At 44.7% G+C, this 19,852-nt stretch overlaps 1 protein-coding gene and 1 long non-coding RNA gene across 3 annotated transcripts in view; one reads left to right on the plus strand and one right to left on the minus strand.

Moving 5' to 3' along the window:
* Positions 1-19,852, plus strand: part of LOC102292251 — a 106,209-nt gene that overhangs the window by 35,106 nt on the left and 51,251 nt on the right. The window lies entirely within an intron of this gene.
* Positions 9,590-19,852, minus strand: part of znf536 (zinc finger protein 536) — a gene marked incomplete in the record, with an annotated part of 228,150 nt that continues 217,887 nt past the window's right edge. The window contains 1 exon segment of the mRNA XM_042221534.1: positions 9,590-15,415. Within this exon segment, the coding sequence (XP_042077468.1) occupies positions 15,186-15,415 (230 nt within the window).

The following is a 19,852-nucleotide window of genomic DNA, read 5'->3' on the forward strand; positions in this document are numbered from 1 at the left end:
GCTAATCCAATACATCCAACCACTAATCCAATAAATCCAACCATCCAACCGCTAATCCAATACATCTAACCATCCAGCTGCTAATCCGATTCATCCAACCACCCAACCGCTAATCCAATACATCCAACCATCCAACCTCTAATCCAATACATCCAACCTCTAATCCAATACATCCAATAGCTAATCCAATATAGCCAACCATCCAAACGCTAATCCAACACAGCCAACCATCCAAATACTAATCCAATACATCCAACCGCTAATTCAATACAGCCAACCATCCAACCACTAATCCAATACAGCCAACCATCCAACCACTAATCCAGTACAGCCAACCATCCAACCACTAATCCAATACAGCCAACCATCCAACCAACCGCTAATCCAATACAGCCAACCATCCAAACACTAATCCAATATATCCACCCGCTAAACCAATAAACCCATCCATCCAATTGCTAATCCAATATATGCAACTGCTAATCCAATATATCTAACTGCTAATCCAACATATCCAACCGCTGATCCAATATATCTAACCGCTGATCCAATATATCTAACCGCTGATCCAATATATCCAACCGCTGATCCAATACATCCAACCGCCGATCCAATAAATCCATCCATCCAACTGCTAATCCAACATATCCATCCGCTAATCCAATACATCCAACCATCCAACCACTAATCCAGTACATCCAACCGCTGATCCAATATATCCAACCGCTGATCCAATATATCCAACTGCTGATCCAATATATCCAACCGCTAATCCAATATATCAAGCTGCTGATCCAATATATCCAAGAACTAATCTAATACGTCCAACCATCCAACCACTAATGCAATACATCCAACCGCTAATCCAATACTTCCAACCATCCATTCTCTAATCCAATATAGCCAACTGCTAATCCAATATAGCCAACTGCTAATCCAATATAGCCAACCGCTAATCCAATATATCCAACCGCTAATCCAATACGTCCAACCACTGATCCAATATATCCATCCGCTAATCCAATAATCCAACCATCCAGCCGCTAATCCAATAAATCCAACCATCCAACTGTTAATCTAATACAATACAGTCTGCCCCAGGGCAGCTGTGGCTACAACTGTAGCTTGCCTCCACCAGTGTGTGAATGTGTGTGTTAATGGGTGGATGACTGGGTGTGTAAGCACTTTGGGGTCCCTAGGGGAGACTAGTAAAAGCGCTATACAAATACAGACCATTTACCATCCACACGCTTATCCAATACTTCCAACATCCAGCTGCTTATCCAATATATCCTACCGCTAATCCAACTATCCAGTATATCCACCCATCCAACCGCTAATCTAATACAGCCAGCTGCAAATCCAATATATCCAACCGCCAATCCAATATATACACCCATCCAACCCGGGAATAAGGGGGAGTAAAAATTTTTGAGTAACAGGTATATTTTTTAATATTATTTAACCACAAAACCAACTGATCGTGATATTTAAATTCTTAGCAGTTTAGTGCAGGACAAACTCGTTGCCTTGTCGTTCTGTGGTGAATTTACAGTGAAGCTCTGTGTTGGGCTGGTGCACACCAGCTGTGGCTGTCATGGTCACATAAATTGTATCAGGACTGAATTTGAATTTAAGCTGATGATGCCTAGATTCATCCGCTGAATTCCACCTTCCTACCAACTGTATAGTGCTGTGTACAGAGCCAGTACGAACCAGTGTACTCTCAGTGTAGAGGGTGAAATCAGCTAAGATAACTACTGCTGAGTAGAATGCTTACATTTCAGGTCAGCTGATCACAGCATGTACAAAAAGAGAATCTGTGTACATGCTGTATGTTGTTATTATATTATTATAGCAGAAGGTTTAATTCACTTTGCACAGACGTACCTAGTACAAACGTCCTGCAAAGAGCTGCTTTTACTTACATTTCAAAGCTGGTATTTTTTAACTTGAGTAACGACGCTGAATCTCTACTACAACTTTTACTGCAGTACCTTTTAACAAAAGTATCTGTATTTCTGCTAAAGTAAAGGATGTTGGTGCTTTTGCCGTCTCTAATTATAGTGGAAAAAGTGTGTTTGGACAGTTTGAGTCCACTGACCAGGTTGTGGGTTAGAAGCTGGTTGCGATAATGGTGCAGGTTTGAGGAGCTGCCCTCTCCTGTTGTTCTGCTAAAAGAGTTAGCACTCTGTGCTAAGGTTAGCTGGCTAATTATGGCCCCAGATCAAAAGCGTTTTTTTGTTTTCCCACAGTAATTTCTTCTGTCTGTGTGTGTTAGCTGTTTTCAAGCCTGCAAACATTGAGAGTTTCCTTAGTTCAATGTCTCTGCATGTAAAACGTTAGGGAGCGCCTAAGCAGCAGTATTTTATACCCCGAGGTATTAACTATCTGTTTGTCATGCACAACCTCAGCCACAGCAGACGACGAATAAATCTCTCCGTCCGCGCCGCTGTTATTCCGCTTCACATTTGATCTCGGAGGATGTGGTCACAGACAATCAAAATCATAATTATGGATACAGTGCAGCGAGGAGGACATTTTAAAAATGGTTCCGAGGTGACCAGCGTTCATCTATTTATTTTTATAGGGGTCTCAGCTCGAGCAACGAACTTGATTTATTTCTCTCTGCTTTTAAGGGTGCAAGACCCAGACATTCAGAAATGAAGTGGAACGCTGCTAAGAATTTCAAATGCACTTTTAATACATCCCCCTCATATTGACGTTTAGGTGGGAATCAGTCTTTTTTATTTCTGTCATTTCTAGCAGAAGCTGTGTGTGTGTGTGTGTGTGTGTGTGTGTGTGTGTGTGTGTGTGTGTGTGTATATGTGTGTGTGTGTGTGTGTGTGTATATGTGTGTGTGTGTGTGTGGCAACATTTATTTCCCCTCATCGTCTGCTGAAAGTGAGTGGGGAGGTGTGGGGAGGGTGGAAGTGTAATGGTAATCATTTTTTTGTGACTGCGCCCAGGGTCTGAAGTGGCTGTTGCAGAGGACTTTTAGATTGATCTTACAGCATGCGTATATACACACACACACACACACACACACACACACACACCCTGAAGAAGATATGCTATATGGATCGCATCCATCCCCCTCTGCTTGCCCTCCCTACATGCTGCCATTTGATTAATGATCCAAATATGTGAATAAAAATATCAAAACAACTCGTCAAACCCAGGGGTTCCAGAGACGAAACAGCTTAAGGACGAAAGTACGGAATAATGACACACACACACATATATATGTGTATGAATATATATTTTTTTACTGAACATTACATTTTGTGGCCTTGTTTTTAATTTCCATCTCAGATATTTATTTTTCCTCCCAAATGTAGGGTAATTATGAAGAAGAGCAACGGTTCAACACCACGTGTGACAGAGTGAGGAAGAGTAGTTGTTGTGGGCTTTGTTGGATTTAAAGTACGGGGCTTAGGTGCACCGTTTAAATGTTTTTATGTATGAGGAGCCCCCCGGTGAGCGCGCGGGTGCTTAATTCACAGTGGTGACGGTATCACCATGTCTTCTAACACAGCAGACCGCTAATTGACATTTTCATTAACAGCAAATTTATGTTCCTGTTTCTGTGTGTGATAATGACCATTTCCCGAGCAGTGCTATGGGCTCTGCTAATGGACATGGGATAAAGGCAGAAACTTGTTTAATTATGATGGGAGAAAGAGGCCACCCCACTCCGGGGAGGGCAAAGGAGAGACGTCATACCCCGAACCATGAGAGTCAGAGAAGATCCAGGAAATGCAGGGACACAAACTCCTCTTCATCATATCAGCAGGGACTGACCATCAGGAATGTCATGGATTCTCCCAGGATCCACTGGTTGATAAACTTGCTGACTAACTGGATTAACATGTAATGGATGATTTGTTTTTGTGCACCTCGCGGGTTAAGGTTTCTCCCTGCAGCCACCTTTGCACATGAAGGAGAAGCTGCTGATCTTCAGTCAGACCGAAGTGTGTTGTATTTGTACCACCAGGTGTTAAAGTGGGATTTGGCAGGTGGGAGAACCCCAGCTTCCAGTGTAGCAGTGCAGCATGAAACAAAGAAATCACAATATCAGTCACATGACCATCCTGCACAGCAGGCTGTGGTCAGCTGACCTGCTGCTGCTCTTCGCTTTACTGGTCTCTATGGATTTAGCCAGCAAAATTCAACAACATATAAGCAGATGTTACACGTGCTGTCCCAGCTGCTTTCCAACCCTACACACATGAAAACAGGCCAAACTAACCAGCGTGATGAGCTTCGGTTAAAACTAAAGGACTGCTACAGCTGATCCCACTATATATTACCATACTGCAAATAAATCGGTTTATCCTGCACTCAAATTTAAAATACCGTATTTTCACAACCATAAGGCGCACTTAAAAGTCTTAGATTTTCTTCAAAAAGTACGGCGCGCTCTATAGCGCAGTGCGCCCTGTGTGTTGTAAGGAGGACGTAGTAGAGAACACCATGAGAACGCTAAAGGGTGAAGTGTGGGCGTTGATCGTATATACCGGACAATCGCACATACCTGTATAAAAGAACAGGTATGTGCATTATGTGGAACATCGTTGTTTTAACAACCCTGAAAATGGCAAAGAGACACGCTTATGAAGCACAGTTTAAACTGAAGGCCATCAGCTATGCGGAGGAACATGGAAATCGAGCAGCGGCGAGAGAATTTAAGATTAACGAATCGATGGTTCGCAAATGGAGGAAGCTAGAAAACAAGCTCCGGCAGGTCAAGAAAACGCAGCTGAGTTTCCGCGGACATAAGGCGAGGTGGCCCGAGTTGGAGGAAAGACTCGAGCGGTGGATCATCGAGCAAAGAACGAGCGGGAGAAGCGTTTCGACGGTCACCATTCGGCTAAAAGCAGTTTCACTAGCTGAAGAGATGAACATTGAACATTTCCAAGGAGGTCCGTCTTGGTGCTTTCGTTTTATGAAACGGTGCCATTTTTCCATCCGGACCAGGACTACGGTAGCGCAGCAACTTCCAGCGGATTATAAGGAAAAGCTGGCCATCTTCCGCTCCTACTGCAGCAAACACATCGGCGACAAAAACATCCAGCCCAGCCACATCACAAACATGGACGAGGTCCCGCTCACTTTTGACATCCCGGTGAGTCACACTGTGGAGAAGAAGGGGACCAGCACGGTAGCGATACGCACAACGGGGTATGAAAAGTCTTCTTTTACTGTTGTGCTTGGCTGCCATGCTAATGGACAGAAACTGCCGCCTATGGTGATTTTTAAGCGAAAGACTTTGCCTAAAGAGAAGTTTCCAGCAGGAATCATCATTAAGGCAAATGAAAAGGGCTGGATGGATGAGGAAATGATGAAAGACTGGCTGAGGGAGGTGTATGTAAGGAGACCAGGTGGTTTTTTCCACGCATCACCATCGCTGTTGATCTGTGACTCTATGCGTGCCCATCTCACAGCCGATGTGAAAAAACTAGTGAAACAAATGAACTGTGAGCTTGCTGTCATTCCGGGAGGCCTGACAAAGGAACTCCAACCGCTGGACATCGGTGTGAACCGCCCGTTCAAAGTAAGGCTGCGAGCGTGGGAGCGATGGATGACCGATGGAGACCACAGTTTCACCAAGAGTGGAAGGCAGCGCCGGGCGAGTTACGCCACAATTTGCCAATGGATTGTAGATGCTTGGGCTAACATGTCTGCTGGCACTGTTGTTCGAGCTTTCGCAAAAGCCGGCATCGTTTCCGAGGAGCCGCACGGCACGGAAAGTGACTCTGACAGTGAAGAAAGTGAACCTGGCATGTTTGATGGAGATTTAGCGCAGCTGTTCAATTCAGACACAGAGGATGAGGACTTCCATGGGTTTGATTGATGATAAAAATGTGAGTACCAAACTTTGTTTTGCTCCTGCTTTATTTTTAAATACGCACACTTGTATGCTTGTGTGTTGTTGATGATGACGATTACGGTAATAGAAATGTGAGTAAGGTACCGAACTCAGGTTTGCTCCCGCTTTATTTTTAAATACGCATACGGTACTTGTATGCGCCCTATGATCCAGTGCGCCTTATGTGTGTGTTAAATACAGTAATGGCACACATAACTGAGACTGCGCCTTTTAGTACAGTGCGTCTTATGGTCGTGAAAATACGGTACACAAAATCAGTATTTAATTGGTTTTTAAAGACCTTTCACAGCAAGGAATAAGAGGGTGACTTATTCCTTGCAGCATCACGTCATGTATCCAGTAAAACAGTGGTGTCAAACCTATTTTACATGGCAAGCCACTTTGATCTTACAGCCAGACCAGTGAAACACTCCTTTCTGTCAGTGTGAAGAAGTCACATGTTTATGGGATCAGAACGATGCCACCTTGAAATGAAACCGAAAAAAATATTGAAACCGAAATAAATGTACTGAAAAAAAAAATGATAGTAAATGGCCTGCATTTGTATAGCGCTTTTCTAGTCCTTAAGGACCCCAAAGCGCTTTACACTACATTCAGTCATTCACACACTGGTGATGGCAGCTACATTGTAGCCACAGCTGCCCTGGGGCGCACTGACAGAGGCGAGGCTGCCGGACACTGGCGCCACCGGGCCCTCTGACCACCACCAGTAGGCAAACATGGGGTTAGTATCTTGCCCAAGGATATTTGGCATGCAGCCTGGAGGCAGCCTGGGATCGAACCACCGACCTTCTGATGAGTGGCTGACCTGCTCTGCCACCTGAGCTACAGCCACCCCATAGTGAAAAACAATTAATTGAAACTGTAATTTTTGTTTTTGCTTACAATTTTTTTTTTTCGGTTTCAATATTTTTTTACGGTTTCATTTCAAGGTGGCATCGTTCTGATCCCATACATGTTTAACTTTTCTGCATGCTAAAGAAAAAGCTGCTGTGACAAAGAAGGAAATCTATCAGCACGGCTCTTTGGACTTAAAAATGTAAGACATAAATGTCTAAACCTGGAACATGAAGGCAAGGAACGCAGACAACCTGACGAGGGAAAGATGGAAAACAGACACCATGTATGGGGACACAGCTGGGACAAACTGACATAACGATGAAGGGGAAGCAAAACTAAAAACAGTGAACTCGGGATTAGACACTGTCAAAATAAAACAGGAAACAACTAAGATGCAGACTAAGACACACGGTAGGCCCAGAGACCGGAGGACAGAAGCTGACATGAGGACGAGACGGATTGAGGAGGCAGAAGAATGAAACACTAGGAGAAGAACATGGGGACAGTTAAGGGAGACACAGAGACATGAGTAAGACTCGGAACGAGGGACACGGAGAGAGAGACAAGACGGGGTAGTGAGAACATACATGGATGGACATGACCGACAGGGAAGACATGAAATGAAACACAGGGAGATAACTGGGGACTCTGAGTAAACTCAAAGACCGTGTGAATAATACAGAGTCAGAAGTCCAAAAATAAACTCCACCATGACACGAAGCTCATTAGCCAGACTGTCCTGTTTTTTGGTGTTGTTGGTGGGTTTTTTTTTAACTGTAGTCATAAAAAAAACAGAAACGTCTGTTTTTCACTAAGTTACAGAGGTTTCATTAGAGACAAAGAACAGTATTTTGCAATTTGTGGAAGTTAAGATTTTTTGGGTATTGGATAGCAGAAGTTGGTTTCTTGTCAGAGGTCATTTTGGGGGGAAAACAGCAGTATAAATCCTGCCAATCCTCCTGCACTTAACAGCGTACACTATGTTACTCTGTTTATGTCGGGGACCCGATCCTTGGGGTGGACAACTTTTGGCGCAGCGTGTTTTGGGGTTTAAAAGCCACAGAGACCTGGTGTTGAGAAAAAATGCGTCTCAGCTGTTCCGATACTCCTGACACTACAGGTTTTTGCTTGGGCAGCGGTTGTCCTCCTCTCCTGGATTGGCTGGAGCTTTCTTTAGGAGTCTTCCCAGCTTTGACAAAAGTCCAGCTGGGATAACCACATCTACTCAGGGCCTTCTTGATGTTCTTCTGCCTCCCTGGCTGCTGTGTCAGTGGGGATGGTGTTCGCTCTGTGTTGTAGCATCCTGATGACGCCCAGTTTGTGCTCCAGTGGATGATGAGAGTCAAACCTTAGATACTGATCCGTATGTGTAGGTTTACGGTACACGTCAGTTTTTAGATGTCCCCCATTACTGATGGAAATCTCAGTCTAAGAAGGCTAACCTGCCACTGTTCATATCCTCCCTGGTGAATTTGATGTGTTGGTCCACCGAGTTAATGTAATCCGTGAAATGTGGTACGTCCTGAGATTTGAGTTTCACCCAGGTGTCATCCACATACCTGAACCAATGGCTTGGTGGTGTTCCAGGGTAGGATAGCAAAGCCCTCTTTTCCACTTCTTCCATGTACAAATTGGCCACGATGGGTGAAACTCTAATTTCTGCCTGTTTTATATTGTCTGTTTTACCCTTTTATTATTTGTTATCTTATGTGCAGCACTTTGTGATTCTGTCTAGAAAGGTGCTATATAACTAACATTTTATTAATTTATTATTTAAAGAATAAAACAAGCTGAGAAAATGTGACTCCACATGTTGGTCCAGTCATGGTGGCAGAAAGCGCAGCAGCAGCAAGTGGTTGGGTTTAGATGTTTAGGTCCCACGTCTGATAAATTTGGTACGAATAGCATTTTTTTATGGAAATGATAAAATAACTGAGGCTATACATATATTTAAGATGCTGTTGGCCATGAACAGGCGGGTTCAGCTGTTCTGTGCACAGATGCCCAAAGGCAGCATCATCCGTCTGGTAGAGCGCTGGTTTCATTCAGGAGTGTGAGTCGCACAGGAAGTAGAGCTACAGTTGTGTTCAGTCCAGCTGTGGCGTCAGCACGGGAAAGACCTCCTGCAGAACATCTCATCATCTTCTCTACCTGCACTGCTACGGTAACCAGAAAAACTGAAAGCGTCAGCTGTCCGCTGGCACGTGCTGCTGTCTGCACGGAGGTCAGACAAAGCCGTTTGAGTTGAGTTTCTTCACTCTGTGCCCGGGTCCCTCTGTGATGTATTTTAAACGTCTCACTGTTTAAGCATTTCTTAATGACAGGTGAGCTTTCACAGCTTCTGCAGGTGAATCTTTGCGTCAGTTCGATGTGACAGAAATTGTGCTGCCTGTTTTTTATCATCAGTGACTTTAATTACTGGCATGCTGTATGCAGCCTAAAGCTTTTTGCTGTGTTATTTTTAGCTTATTACTGCCAGTGTGGTCGTATGCTGCACATTTATCACGTCACATGCATAGCAGGAGGTAAACAGGCTGATCGTGTGTTCAGCATTTCCTTAGAATATTAAACTTCAGGTGTCCTCTGGTCACCTACATTCATTTTATTTGAACGTCACCAGTGAACATGGATGCAAAGGCTGCCCTCAGAGGCCTCCTGGTCATGTGAGAAACTAGAGTTTGGTTTGTGCCTGGAGCAGAGTGGCAGGTTTCCTCAGACGGAGAGACTCGAGGATCAAAAACAAAGACACAGGTCAGCTGTGACAAAGTTATCCTCTTCTCCGTATTTTTGTCTGAGAGACAAAAGAAAGTAAATTATTATTATTATAATTATTATTATTATTATTATTACTATTATTGTTGCCCTGTCAGCTCATGTTTGAAAACACAGACATGTCTGTTAATGTTGTTATCTCTGTTTATGGACAGATGACTTAAACCTCTGTCCGTAAACACCAAAAAATAAGTTTATTATCCTTCTTTGCAGGCTACATATCCATCATGTAACACAAAGTAATCGATTACAAGCAATGTTAGCATCACCTGCTTACAGATGTGCATGGCATCACATTCCAGTTCTACTGCACTAAAAATAGGGGTGGCCATGTTCATGTAATGTCACTGTTAGTTTTGAGGTCAGCTACCAAATATAATAGATATGAACTGTAAGGATCACCCTGGAAGTTCCATCCAGGCTGATTAAGGCGGGAACAGATGTGCATCGTAGTAAGCTTTGTAATGATGTCGATCTGAGACATGCTGTTAGTATTAAGGTGTGTCTCACGTGTTGATGTTGGTTCATGAACTCTGAAGGTTTTTGTACTTTTTTTTTTTTGTTGTTGTTGTTGCCAAATTTCATATGTGAGACGTAAATATTTATTAATATATATACTAAGATAAATGCCAGGAAATAAGGAAAATAACACCATGTGGACCACAGAGAAAGTGATGCTTTTTGCCACCAGTTGAAGGTTTCATGGACTCGCTGACAAAACTCCTTCCTTTAGACAGACCACCGAGAGCCACGCTGGGACTGGGTGTCCTCTGCTGGGATGATTTCACTGCATGAAGTGGCGTCTGAGGAGGCGGTCCTTGTTTGCTCTTGTCTCGGCTCTAATGAGAAAACGGATATTAGAAATTAGCGTAATCCTGAAGACGAGGATGGAAAAATGTTCTTCTCTTTATTGTTGTCTTGTGGAGGCATCAGCCACCCCCACACATTCATCTCACTTTATAAGAATAAGCCAGTTTGATGCCATGCACCTTACTCGTGTAGCCACAATTATCCATAAATTAATAAAACCTGACTGGTTATTACTCGGAGACAGGGGGAGAGGGAGGGGGGATATGAAGGGCTGTACAGTGAACAATCTCCGCATAATTAACAGGAAGATAAACAAAACATAAATTTGGATATTGCATTTATTTGGACTACCACTCAAATATGCGTGAACCACGTTATTTTAATTAAAAGATAAATCTATGTGACATGCTGCTTCCCAGTTAATTATTCAGTGCTGTACAATAAAAACAAAACCCATTAAATATGCCACGCACTCTATTTCTCCATTAACAGTAAAAAGCACTCATCCTGGGGACAACATTTCAAATTCAGCTGCTGCGTGGCTTTCCCCCTTTTTTTTGTACTTTCATTGCAGGTATTTTTACGTCTCTTCTGACTTTGCATCAGCCAAATGTTTGACACGTTGATTTTTTAAATTTTTATAGCTCTCAGTTACAGCTGCCAGTCTGTGAGGCCAAAGAAACAAACCTGGGCTCAACAGATCAAAGACTCTTGGGAGAAGCCGGGTTATCCCCAGCCGCGATGAGCTCGGTGTAAACAGCGCTACTGGACTAAGAACAGGAAGTAGCAGTAGCAGCAGTCTGAGGCTGTGGTGGGACTCTGGAGAGACAGCTGAATGCCGGTCGGCCAAGGTGCGCTGAAATAGATGTTTTTCCAGTCAACCAATAGCAGCGCGGCTTCAGGGTTCGAAATGTTGCTGCGCTGACTGGTTTTCCCAGCATTTTCTAGCAAACATGCCGCTTTGGGGCTAATGTAGGGACACCCCAGAAAACTGATAGGAGATCTGCAGGGCTAACCCACACGGGACAATGAATGCTTTGCCCACAGAAATCCCTGCTGGAATTTCCAAAAGGGCAAAACTGCAGTCAGCTGTGTGGGCATACACGGCCACCTGCTGTGGGTCCACACGGGCATGTTTGCTGGGTTTGGTCTGCTTCAGCACACTTCAGATGTATTTGACAGAAATCAGTGCTTCTTTCTTAATTTGGTGTTAGGAGGACAGGGACTTTCATCTGGTGGCTAACATTTAATCAATGAGAAGCCCTGATGGTGAATTTGATGCAGCCGCTTCACTTTTCCTACATGTTTTTACCCACACGACAGTGGGCGGGGGCTTTTCGGTGAGGTGTTACCGCATTGGTTCTCTGACGTTTCCTGGCAGCTTTCACTTTAGAACCGGTGGTTAACCCCTATAACATCAGGGAGCTGTTGTAGGGGTTAACCTACAACAGCATCTACTGCACTGTTAAATAACGGCGCAGCACATTTTAAAGGCCTCATGCACTTGAATGTTTGCTGGAGTTGTTGTAGTTTTCATGAAAAACGATTTTTTTATTTAATTACATTTATTTATGTTTCTGGATTTTATGATGCAGAAGCATAAACGCAGGACTGTCTGCGGTCGGCACGATAACATCAGTAAACCCTTCGGTTCATTTTCCCTCAAAACTCCACACTCCACGTGCGTCGTGTGGCTATTCCCCAGCACGGGCCGCCTCCACAGCAGCATGTGTGTTCCCTCTTTAACATAACGGCCCAAAGCGTACCCCTCTAGCCGGTTGCAGCAGAAGTCTGCCCCCTCCCTGAGCTTGGTTCTCCTGATGGTTTCTTACAGAGAGGTTTTTCTTCCCGCTGTCGCCAAATGCTTATTCATTGAGGGTCTGTCTGATTGTTGGGATTTCCTTTCAACATAAGGCGCCTTCAGGCTTTTATATAAATAAAAATAAACTGAACTGAATTTGATAGACATGGAGGGGCCTACACTGAGCTCTCCACGCTGACCTGAAGCTGGTCTTGACGGGGCTTTGTTATAATCAGTCAATGGAGGTGACCGTGGTTGCACCAACCAAATTTCAGACTGTCTTTGCTACACCCTGGCCTAACCCTGCTGGACCTGTGTGAGCCTGCAACAGTACCACTACGTCAGGATTTCTAGTTTATCAGCCAATCCCACCAAGCGTTTCCATCTTCGTTTGTGTTTTGACTTTAGTCATGAACACAAGGTGGTAAACTTTGCCTGAAGGAAAAGCATCAGTGTGCCTCAGTATAGCCTCAAAGAGATGCTTTCGGGGTCGTAGACTGGCTTTTAGTGTTCTCTGCACCACCTCTCCCAGCTATTTTTGGTTCCCCTGGGTTTCCTACATGCGTCCCTGTTGGGACATTAAAGCCTTTATTTGTACTGCTCCTGTGATTTCACATGTAATGAGTGAGTCAATAAGAGCCAGCACTTACAAGCAAACGGCATTCTCAGGTCATATTTCTGCTTCTTAGGGTCCATTTTAAGACTCGTCGCTTTGATTTGAGCGAAGCATTCGAGCGCTTCAGGTGTGTGCAGTCATTCCACAGTCGGAACGCTTCTTCATCTCCTTTAGCGGTGTGATTGATCTGAAGGGAAGGGATCCAAACTGAGAGGACGTGATTCCCAGAGGTAGAGGTTTTATTGCAAAAAAAACATCAGATAAATCTCATGGCTTCAAAGTACATCAGAACATCTAGAACGCAGGAAGAGTAAACAGACAAATGTTTGATACACCTCTTTAATGAGTTTCATCTTCTCTCTGACAGATGTGCAAGAATAAATATCTGTTTCTTAAATGCAGACGTATCTACTGTGAGTATAAGCTCATAGTTTGCAACAAACCCCTTCTCCTCACATCGCCTCCTCTGGGCTAAAGAGCTCTTCTTCCTTCAGGAACGTGGACACTACAGAGCTGCGGGGGATATAATGGGTTCATCTTTTTTCTCCTCTAGCACCGGCGATTATAAGTGAGCAAAACTGCATGTGCTACTTAAATAAGAAGCTTGACAGAGATGAAACAGCACGGGGACAATGGAATGGATTATTTTAGGATTACAGCTGAGGGGAAAATGGCGTATCTTTCTCAGGCGTGGACAAAGAGTATAAGTCACAGAGGGATGACAACAAATGGCATTTTCCAGTGTCTGAAACCAGAAATGATTGCCTCATCTGAACATGATGAAAATGTTCCGATTCGCAAAAAGCCCGAGAACTCCAGCCAGAAACTGGAATGTGAACTCTTTACAAACTTCTTTTCCCCTGCTGACTTTATGTTAATATAAATGTGTATAGATATAAATGTTTAGCACATACACGTGTACAAAGCTGCAGCCACCAAGGACAGAGTAATGTACGGAAACCTAAAGCTCAGACTACATCACGGGAACGTTACGTGGCTCTCAGTTGGAGGGCAGTGACGGCTGACGTCCTGCTCGAGTTACACCTGCATCACATCAGTGTTCAACTTCTGTCACATCCTTTTTCTCTCTCCTGCTTCATCACACACACTGTGTGTCTGCATGTGTGTGCCACACTGTAAACCTATCTTCATTCCTGGCGACACAGATCACCTGTAACATGAATCGGTTTATGGTCGGGCCTACAGACCAGTGAGCAACCACTGGCTGTGAGGGAAACGTGCTCGCAGTCATAAGCGTGAAACTTGTATGGTGCTGTGATAAAAACCCTTCGCAGCACAGATGACGCCGACGTGACTGCGAAGACTCACAAATTCCTCGCCGGGTGGAAATGACACTGTGAAAACTGAGAACTGCAAACGGAGAGCAATGACCTTCAAAGGTGCCGCGGCGAGGCACAACTTGGCACAACTTGGCGCCGCACTTTGTGATCAGCACAATAAGATCAGCGAACGCTTCAGTTCCTTTTCCCTCAAAGCTCGTTTTGGGAGTCATGTGACTGAGTTTGAATGAATGTAATGTCCTGTGTGTGTGTGTGTGTGTGTGTGTGTGTGTGTGTGTGTGTGTGTGTGTGTGTGTGTGTGTGTGTGTGTGTGTAGTGTAAACACCATGGGCACTAGGACCCTGGGGTTGAGTCCTCCTGTGTGTGTGTTTGGGAGATACTGATTGTGTAAAAGTCCCGATCATTTCTCTTTATCAGAAAAACATTACGAACCCAAAGCCGCTGCCATGACAGCGAGCGCCACGCTTTCCTTCTCCTCCTCGGCCGACAGTCACCGACAGCTGCCGGCACAGTGAAGAACAACAAAGGCTCATTTCCTGTTTTACTCGTAAAAAAATGAAAGAATGACGTTTGACTTCACGACGTCAGCTTTCCCCTCTAAGGACTCATATCCAGAGACACAGTGAGACCCGTTCAAACAGAGTGACGGCTTGGAGAACAATCCTAATCAGAGACATAACCATTATCTCAGACCCCCAGCACTGATCAGAGTCCAAAACTGAAACTGTCATGAGTCTTGGTCCTTCGCTGGTGTGGTAAGGTGACCTCCAGCCTTGATGTTGGCTAATGGATGCTGTAAATAAGCCGCTGATTGATTTGTGTTGTGTTTGAGGGAGAGTGAAGGGAAGGATGGAGAAGTGTGTGTGTGGGAGGGGCTCAGGTCAGCTGATGGGATCCCTCGGCGTAGCGTCCAGCGTCCGGTTACCTCTGAATTATTTCCTCTGCGATGACAGCAGCAGTCAGGTTGGTACCAATGCCCCCCCCACGCACACGCCATCATCCCCATTATCGGTCGGCGTGTTGCGTTCTGCTCTGGGTTTTTACAGGAAGTGTGTTCACTGCTGATTAATCGTGTTTTCCTAGTAAGTGTTCACAGGCGTCTAATAACACACACGGTTACTTTGTGCAGACCGGTCTGTCTGTAGAGCGCCGTCACTCCCGCTCATGTGTCACACGGTCCACTCCCGTCATAGAGTTGTTCGATGTGACATCATCAGAGCTGTTCTCCGGGGCGTCACGGTCAGGGCGGGAACGTTTGAAGCGTCTGTCGGGGTAGCGGCTGTTGTCAAAGGGCATGCGGTGCACGCATAGCACGTGAGTCTTCAGGTTGCCCTTCTGCGAGGCGCTGTAGGGGCAGTAACTGCACCTGAACGGTCTGCGGCCTGCAACGACAACAAACACCAGAAACTCTTTAATCTCAAACAGGAAGTCATTGTAAGACCGACCCCATCCACAGTCTGGGGTCAGTCAGCCTGTGGGCGGGGCCTGTAGCTCAGGAGGTCGAGAATCTGCTAATCTGAAGGTGTGTTGGTTTGATTCCTGGCTGCTCCAGTCTGCATGCCAAAGCATCCTTGGGTGAGATACACAACCCCGAGATTGTCTGTGATGCATCTGTGTGAGTGTGGATGTTAGATAGCAAACACTGTGTGTGCGTGCGCGCACTTATACGTCTTTGTGAGGACCAAAATTTCGACTGCGTCTTCGGTGCCCTGTGGACGTCGAAAGTTCAGACTGTATTAAAAGTCTGAGGTTTGGAGGGAGGGGGCAGGGCTGTAGACAAAGACAAGAAAAGTGATTTTCACATTCACACCACCCCACCAGCACCTCCTTATTGAAACAAATCTGCCCTTAAAACATTACCCAACACAGTCGGCGAGCTCCCACAAATTCATCTGAAGTAAACTTTTGCAGCTCCTCAAGTCGATATGCATCTTCGGAAGAGGCCGCTTACGTCTGGCAGCCCGAACACAATAGCAAGGCGAACACGGCAAAGGATTTTTCTCCATCTCCCCTCCTCACACCAGCCCAGCACAAAATGTTCTCCCAAGATTGAATCTGATCATCACTGCAGCAAACACAATGGCCCTTAATAGCAGCGGCCGTTTGTTTGAGGGATGCCGATTACACCGCCATCATAACCCACTTCACTTAGCTCACTCACTCACAGACGGAGAGGGAGGGGGAGGAAGACGGGAGAGACGTGGAGCCTCTGCAGCACTTTAGAATATTAATAACGGTACATTTGCTGTTACTCTCGTTTTCTTTTTTTCTTTATCTCTTATTCAATTTGAGTTGCTCTAAATCAAATTAACATATGGGGTTTAAAAGAGGCGCCGGGATAGGTGCAGGGAATATCAATAGGTAAAAGGCCGGGATTAAAAGGAAACCATCTATTTGAAGCACACACTCCACTCCACGTAGACTCGCGCACACACAGGCTCTATGTGAGGACACAACGAGCCAGTGCGAGACTTTGTGTTTGGCAATCTGACGCAGGTTTTGGAGGCTCGCCGGCTTTCTGATATTACATTGTTTGCTTCAGAGCCAGACAAAGGGGATTGCTACAAGTTTGGAGGCTTTGGATGTTCCAGTTGTCTGAATTTCCAGATAAGCTCGTCGGCGGCACACAATGAAGGCCCCCTTTATTCATGTGCGGTTTAATTTCACACTCTCTTACATTACGTTAAGTCCGAGAGGCAGAGTATCTCATCCCATTTTACACTTAGGGAGAGCGAAATATGCCCCCAAACAACTCAACCCTTTTCTCCCGTCTCCCCGCTTATTTACCGTTAGTCCTCGTGGACTTGAAATAAAAACAGATCGAGCCGGTTTATCTGCGGGGAGAGAGAGAGGGCTGAACTGGGAAAGTTTGGATGTAGAAACTTAAGTTAGTGTCCAGATTGAAATTGACTTCTGCACAATGACACACACACACACACACACACACCAGATAGTTTAAAAATTAAACAGAGGCTGCTCTCCCTGCACACACACACACACACACGAATACTTGTTTTCCTGACTTAGTGAGGACATCTGATGGACACGATGCTTTCCTTAACCATGACCTTAATGTGACGCTGACACCAAAACCACATTTTTAGTCTCAAACACGCCTTCAAACTTGTGGGGACGGGCTGTTGGTCCCCAAAAAGAGGTATGAACATGGTGCACATACTCGCACACACTGGCATTCAACAGTCTGCATGCTCAGCTAGCGTGCAGACCCACAGATGCCGTTATTAATCCACGTCCTGGGCTCTGTGTCTCTGCAGCCACAGGTCTGTGTGTCTGATCTGAGGGTTCGGTCATCACCAGTCGGATGTTGGGTTCCATTTTCGACTCTAAAACCTGGGTCCGATGTACGTGAGTGATCGAGCTCACCAACCCTCCAAACATTGGTGCTGTTCAGTTAAATGTCTTTGTTTCTAGCAGAGCCGTCCGTTTTTATTGTGTTGGAAATCCTTCAGTCACAGGTTTGTCATCTTTAGAGCTAACGTCCTACTACATTCAGCTACATTGTCTTTTCCTGGTTTCCTGGAAGTCAAACGTTGGATGCAAAGACCTGGGTTAATGACGTCAGAAATAACAAGCGGACTCAGTGCTGGGATGTTTTGTGTTTGTTTCTCTCATCAGCTGCTAATGCATTGACGTGTCACCCGATTGACAGATTCGTGAGGACACACACACTGTGAGACTCCCACACTGAGCTCAAATCACACCATGAATCAGGTGAACTAAATAGAGAAATGAGTTCTTCCTAAGAGTCACATAATGAAACTTGCACCTACTTCAGCTGCACTTGTGTGAATGCTTCTGATCGCTGATCATTATCGGATCCTGTGCCCTCAGATGAAGGTGATTTTTCTAGAACACAAACACAGTTTACCTTTTTATATTTTCAGCAACAACTAGTCCCCCCCTCCTCCTCTTCGACATTCCTGTTTAAGAATCTTCAGCTGTAAAACATCATTTACAGAAATCATTCAGGTCTCAAAAAGAGAATCTGATAAGGTTTGAAGAGCAGGTGGGTGGGGCTTCTACCATCTCTCTGTGACATCCCACGGATCCCTGGGTAGAAAAAACTACGATAAACAGCCTGAGCTTGTGCACACACACGGAACTCATTATTAGGAACAGTCATGTAACAGGAAATGAGGAGGGAACGGGTCCTCTTTAATTTGTGGGGACCCTGTTTGTGTTTAGTTTGCGTCACCTTCTGTCTCTCACATGTTCCCATCTGTCTGTTTATTCCTTCTTTTGTGTCGACAAAATCCTTCAAGAGTGGGAAATTTAAGGCTAAAGAGACGCAGAGTAATAATGAGGGAGGAACAGAAAAGAGGAGAGAGACGGTGTTCTTGTTTTCATTAGTGTGGCATTATCTCAGCCTGTTAATTAACCCCCCAAGGCCCTCTGCAAGGAGATCAGAGGGAGAGGAAAGGAGGGCAGCACGAGGGAGTGTGGGGGGGGTGTCTGTGTGTGTGTGGGAGTGTGTGGACGGGTATTAACATCCTCATGGGGACCAAAAATTGGTAGTTTACTATACTTGTGGGGACCAAGAGTCACTTATGAGTAGGGCTGGGTATCGTCACTGATTTCTAGAATTGATTTGATCTCCAATTCAATTCGATTTGAATCGGAGAAATTTTGCCTCAGAGTCAGAAATATAATTCTGATCACTTATCAGTACATATCGATATTTTTATATCTATTAAAAGAAACCTGACACGTGAGATTTTATCAGAGGTGTGAGCATCACAGCAGAGGCCTTTGTGTCAAAGTAACTGAGGATAACACAGAAAAACATGAAGGCGGTTTTCCTGGTCTGGGTTTTTATAGCAGATGACCTTAAAAATATTGTGCTGTCAAAAACTAAGTGAAGCAGAGCAAAGTTACAGAGGTTTGATTAGAGACACAGCATTTTGCACTTTTGCATAATTTCAAAAAGTTTAAATTTGTTCAGTATTGAACAGCAGAAATTAGGCTTTTCTGTCGGAAGTAAAAAAAAAAAAGACACTAAAAAAACACCGTAGACTGGTGGGTAATAAGTAGGGGTGGGTTTTGATTATCGATTTAGAGAGAGAGAGCTCTACACCAAGTGTGATTTTATCGTGGTGGAAGCAAAACAGCAAAGGTAAGAAGAAATTCGTGACGATGTTTATGTGAAGCGAAATGTGAAGCGTAGTTTGGAAGGGTCTTCTGCTGCTGGTTCAGTCAATACTGTTTGGAGAGAGATCAAACCTGCAGCTTCAGAATCGAGCGCAAAAAAGACGTAAACACAAAGCGGCTGCCGACGCTTCAAGATCAGTGAGCTGTCGGCTTTCAGCCCCGACGGCGTGTCCGCGTACGTGCGTTGGGTTTTGTGTTTACGTCTTTGTGCAGAATCCGTGTTCCTGCTCTCATTTACTGTTTTAGCTGTTTGGTGGTTGTAGAAATTTTGTGAGGTTTAACTTGAGGTTCTGGAGTTTCGGGGCAAAATGAATTTATATTTTAAAATCCGTTCAGGATTTTAATGAATCGATATCACGTTATCCAAGCCAGAATCGATTTTAATCGATACGTCGATAATCAAAACCCACCCCTGCTTATGAGGACATTTGTGCCGGTCCTCACGAGTTTGAAGGCATTTTTTAGGTTATGGTTAGGTTTAGAGTCAGGGTCAGGGTTAGGCGTCCATTTTTGATGGTTAGGGTTAGTGAGATGTCTCCAAAAGGTTATAAATACACGTGTGCGTGTGTCAGTCTGTGTGTGTGTGTCAGTCTGTGTGTGTGTCAGTCTGTGTGTGTGTGTCAGTCTGTGTGTGTGTGTCAGTCTGTGTG

This window comes from Haplochromis burtoni, unplaced genomic scaffold (assembly GCF_018398535.1).
Source record: "Haplochromis burtoni strain Fernald_Lab_line unplaced genomic scaffold, NCSU_Asbu1 Contig_69, whole genome shotgun sequence".
Lineage (NCBI taxonomy): Eukaryota > Metazoa > Chordata > Actinopteri > Cichliformes > Cichlidae > Haplochromis > Haplochromis burtoni.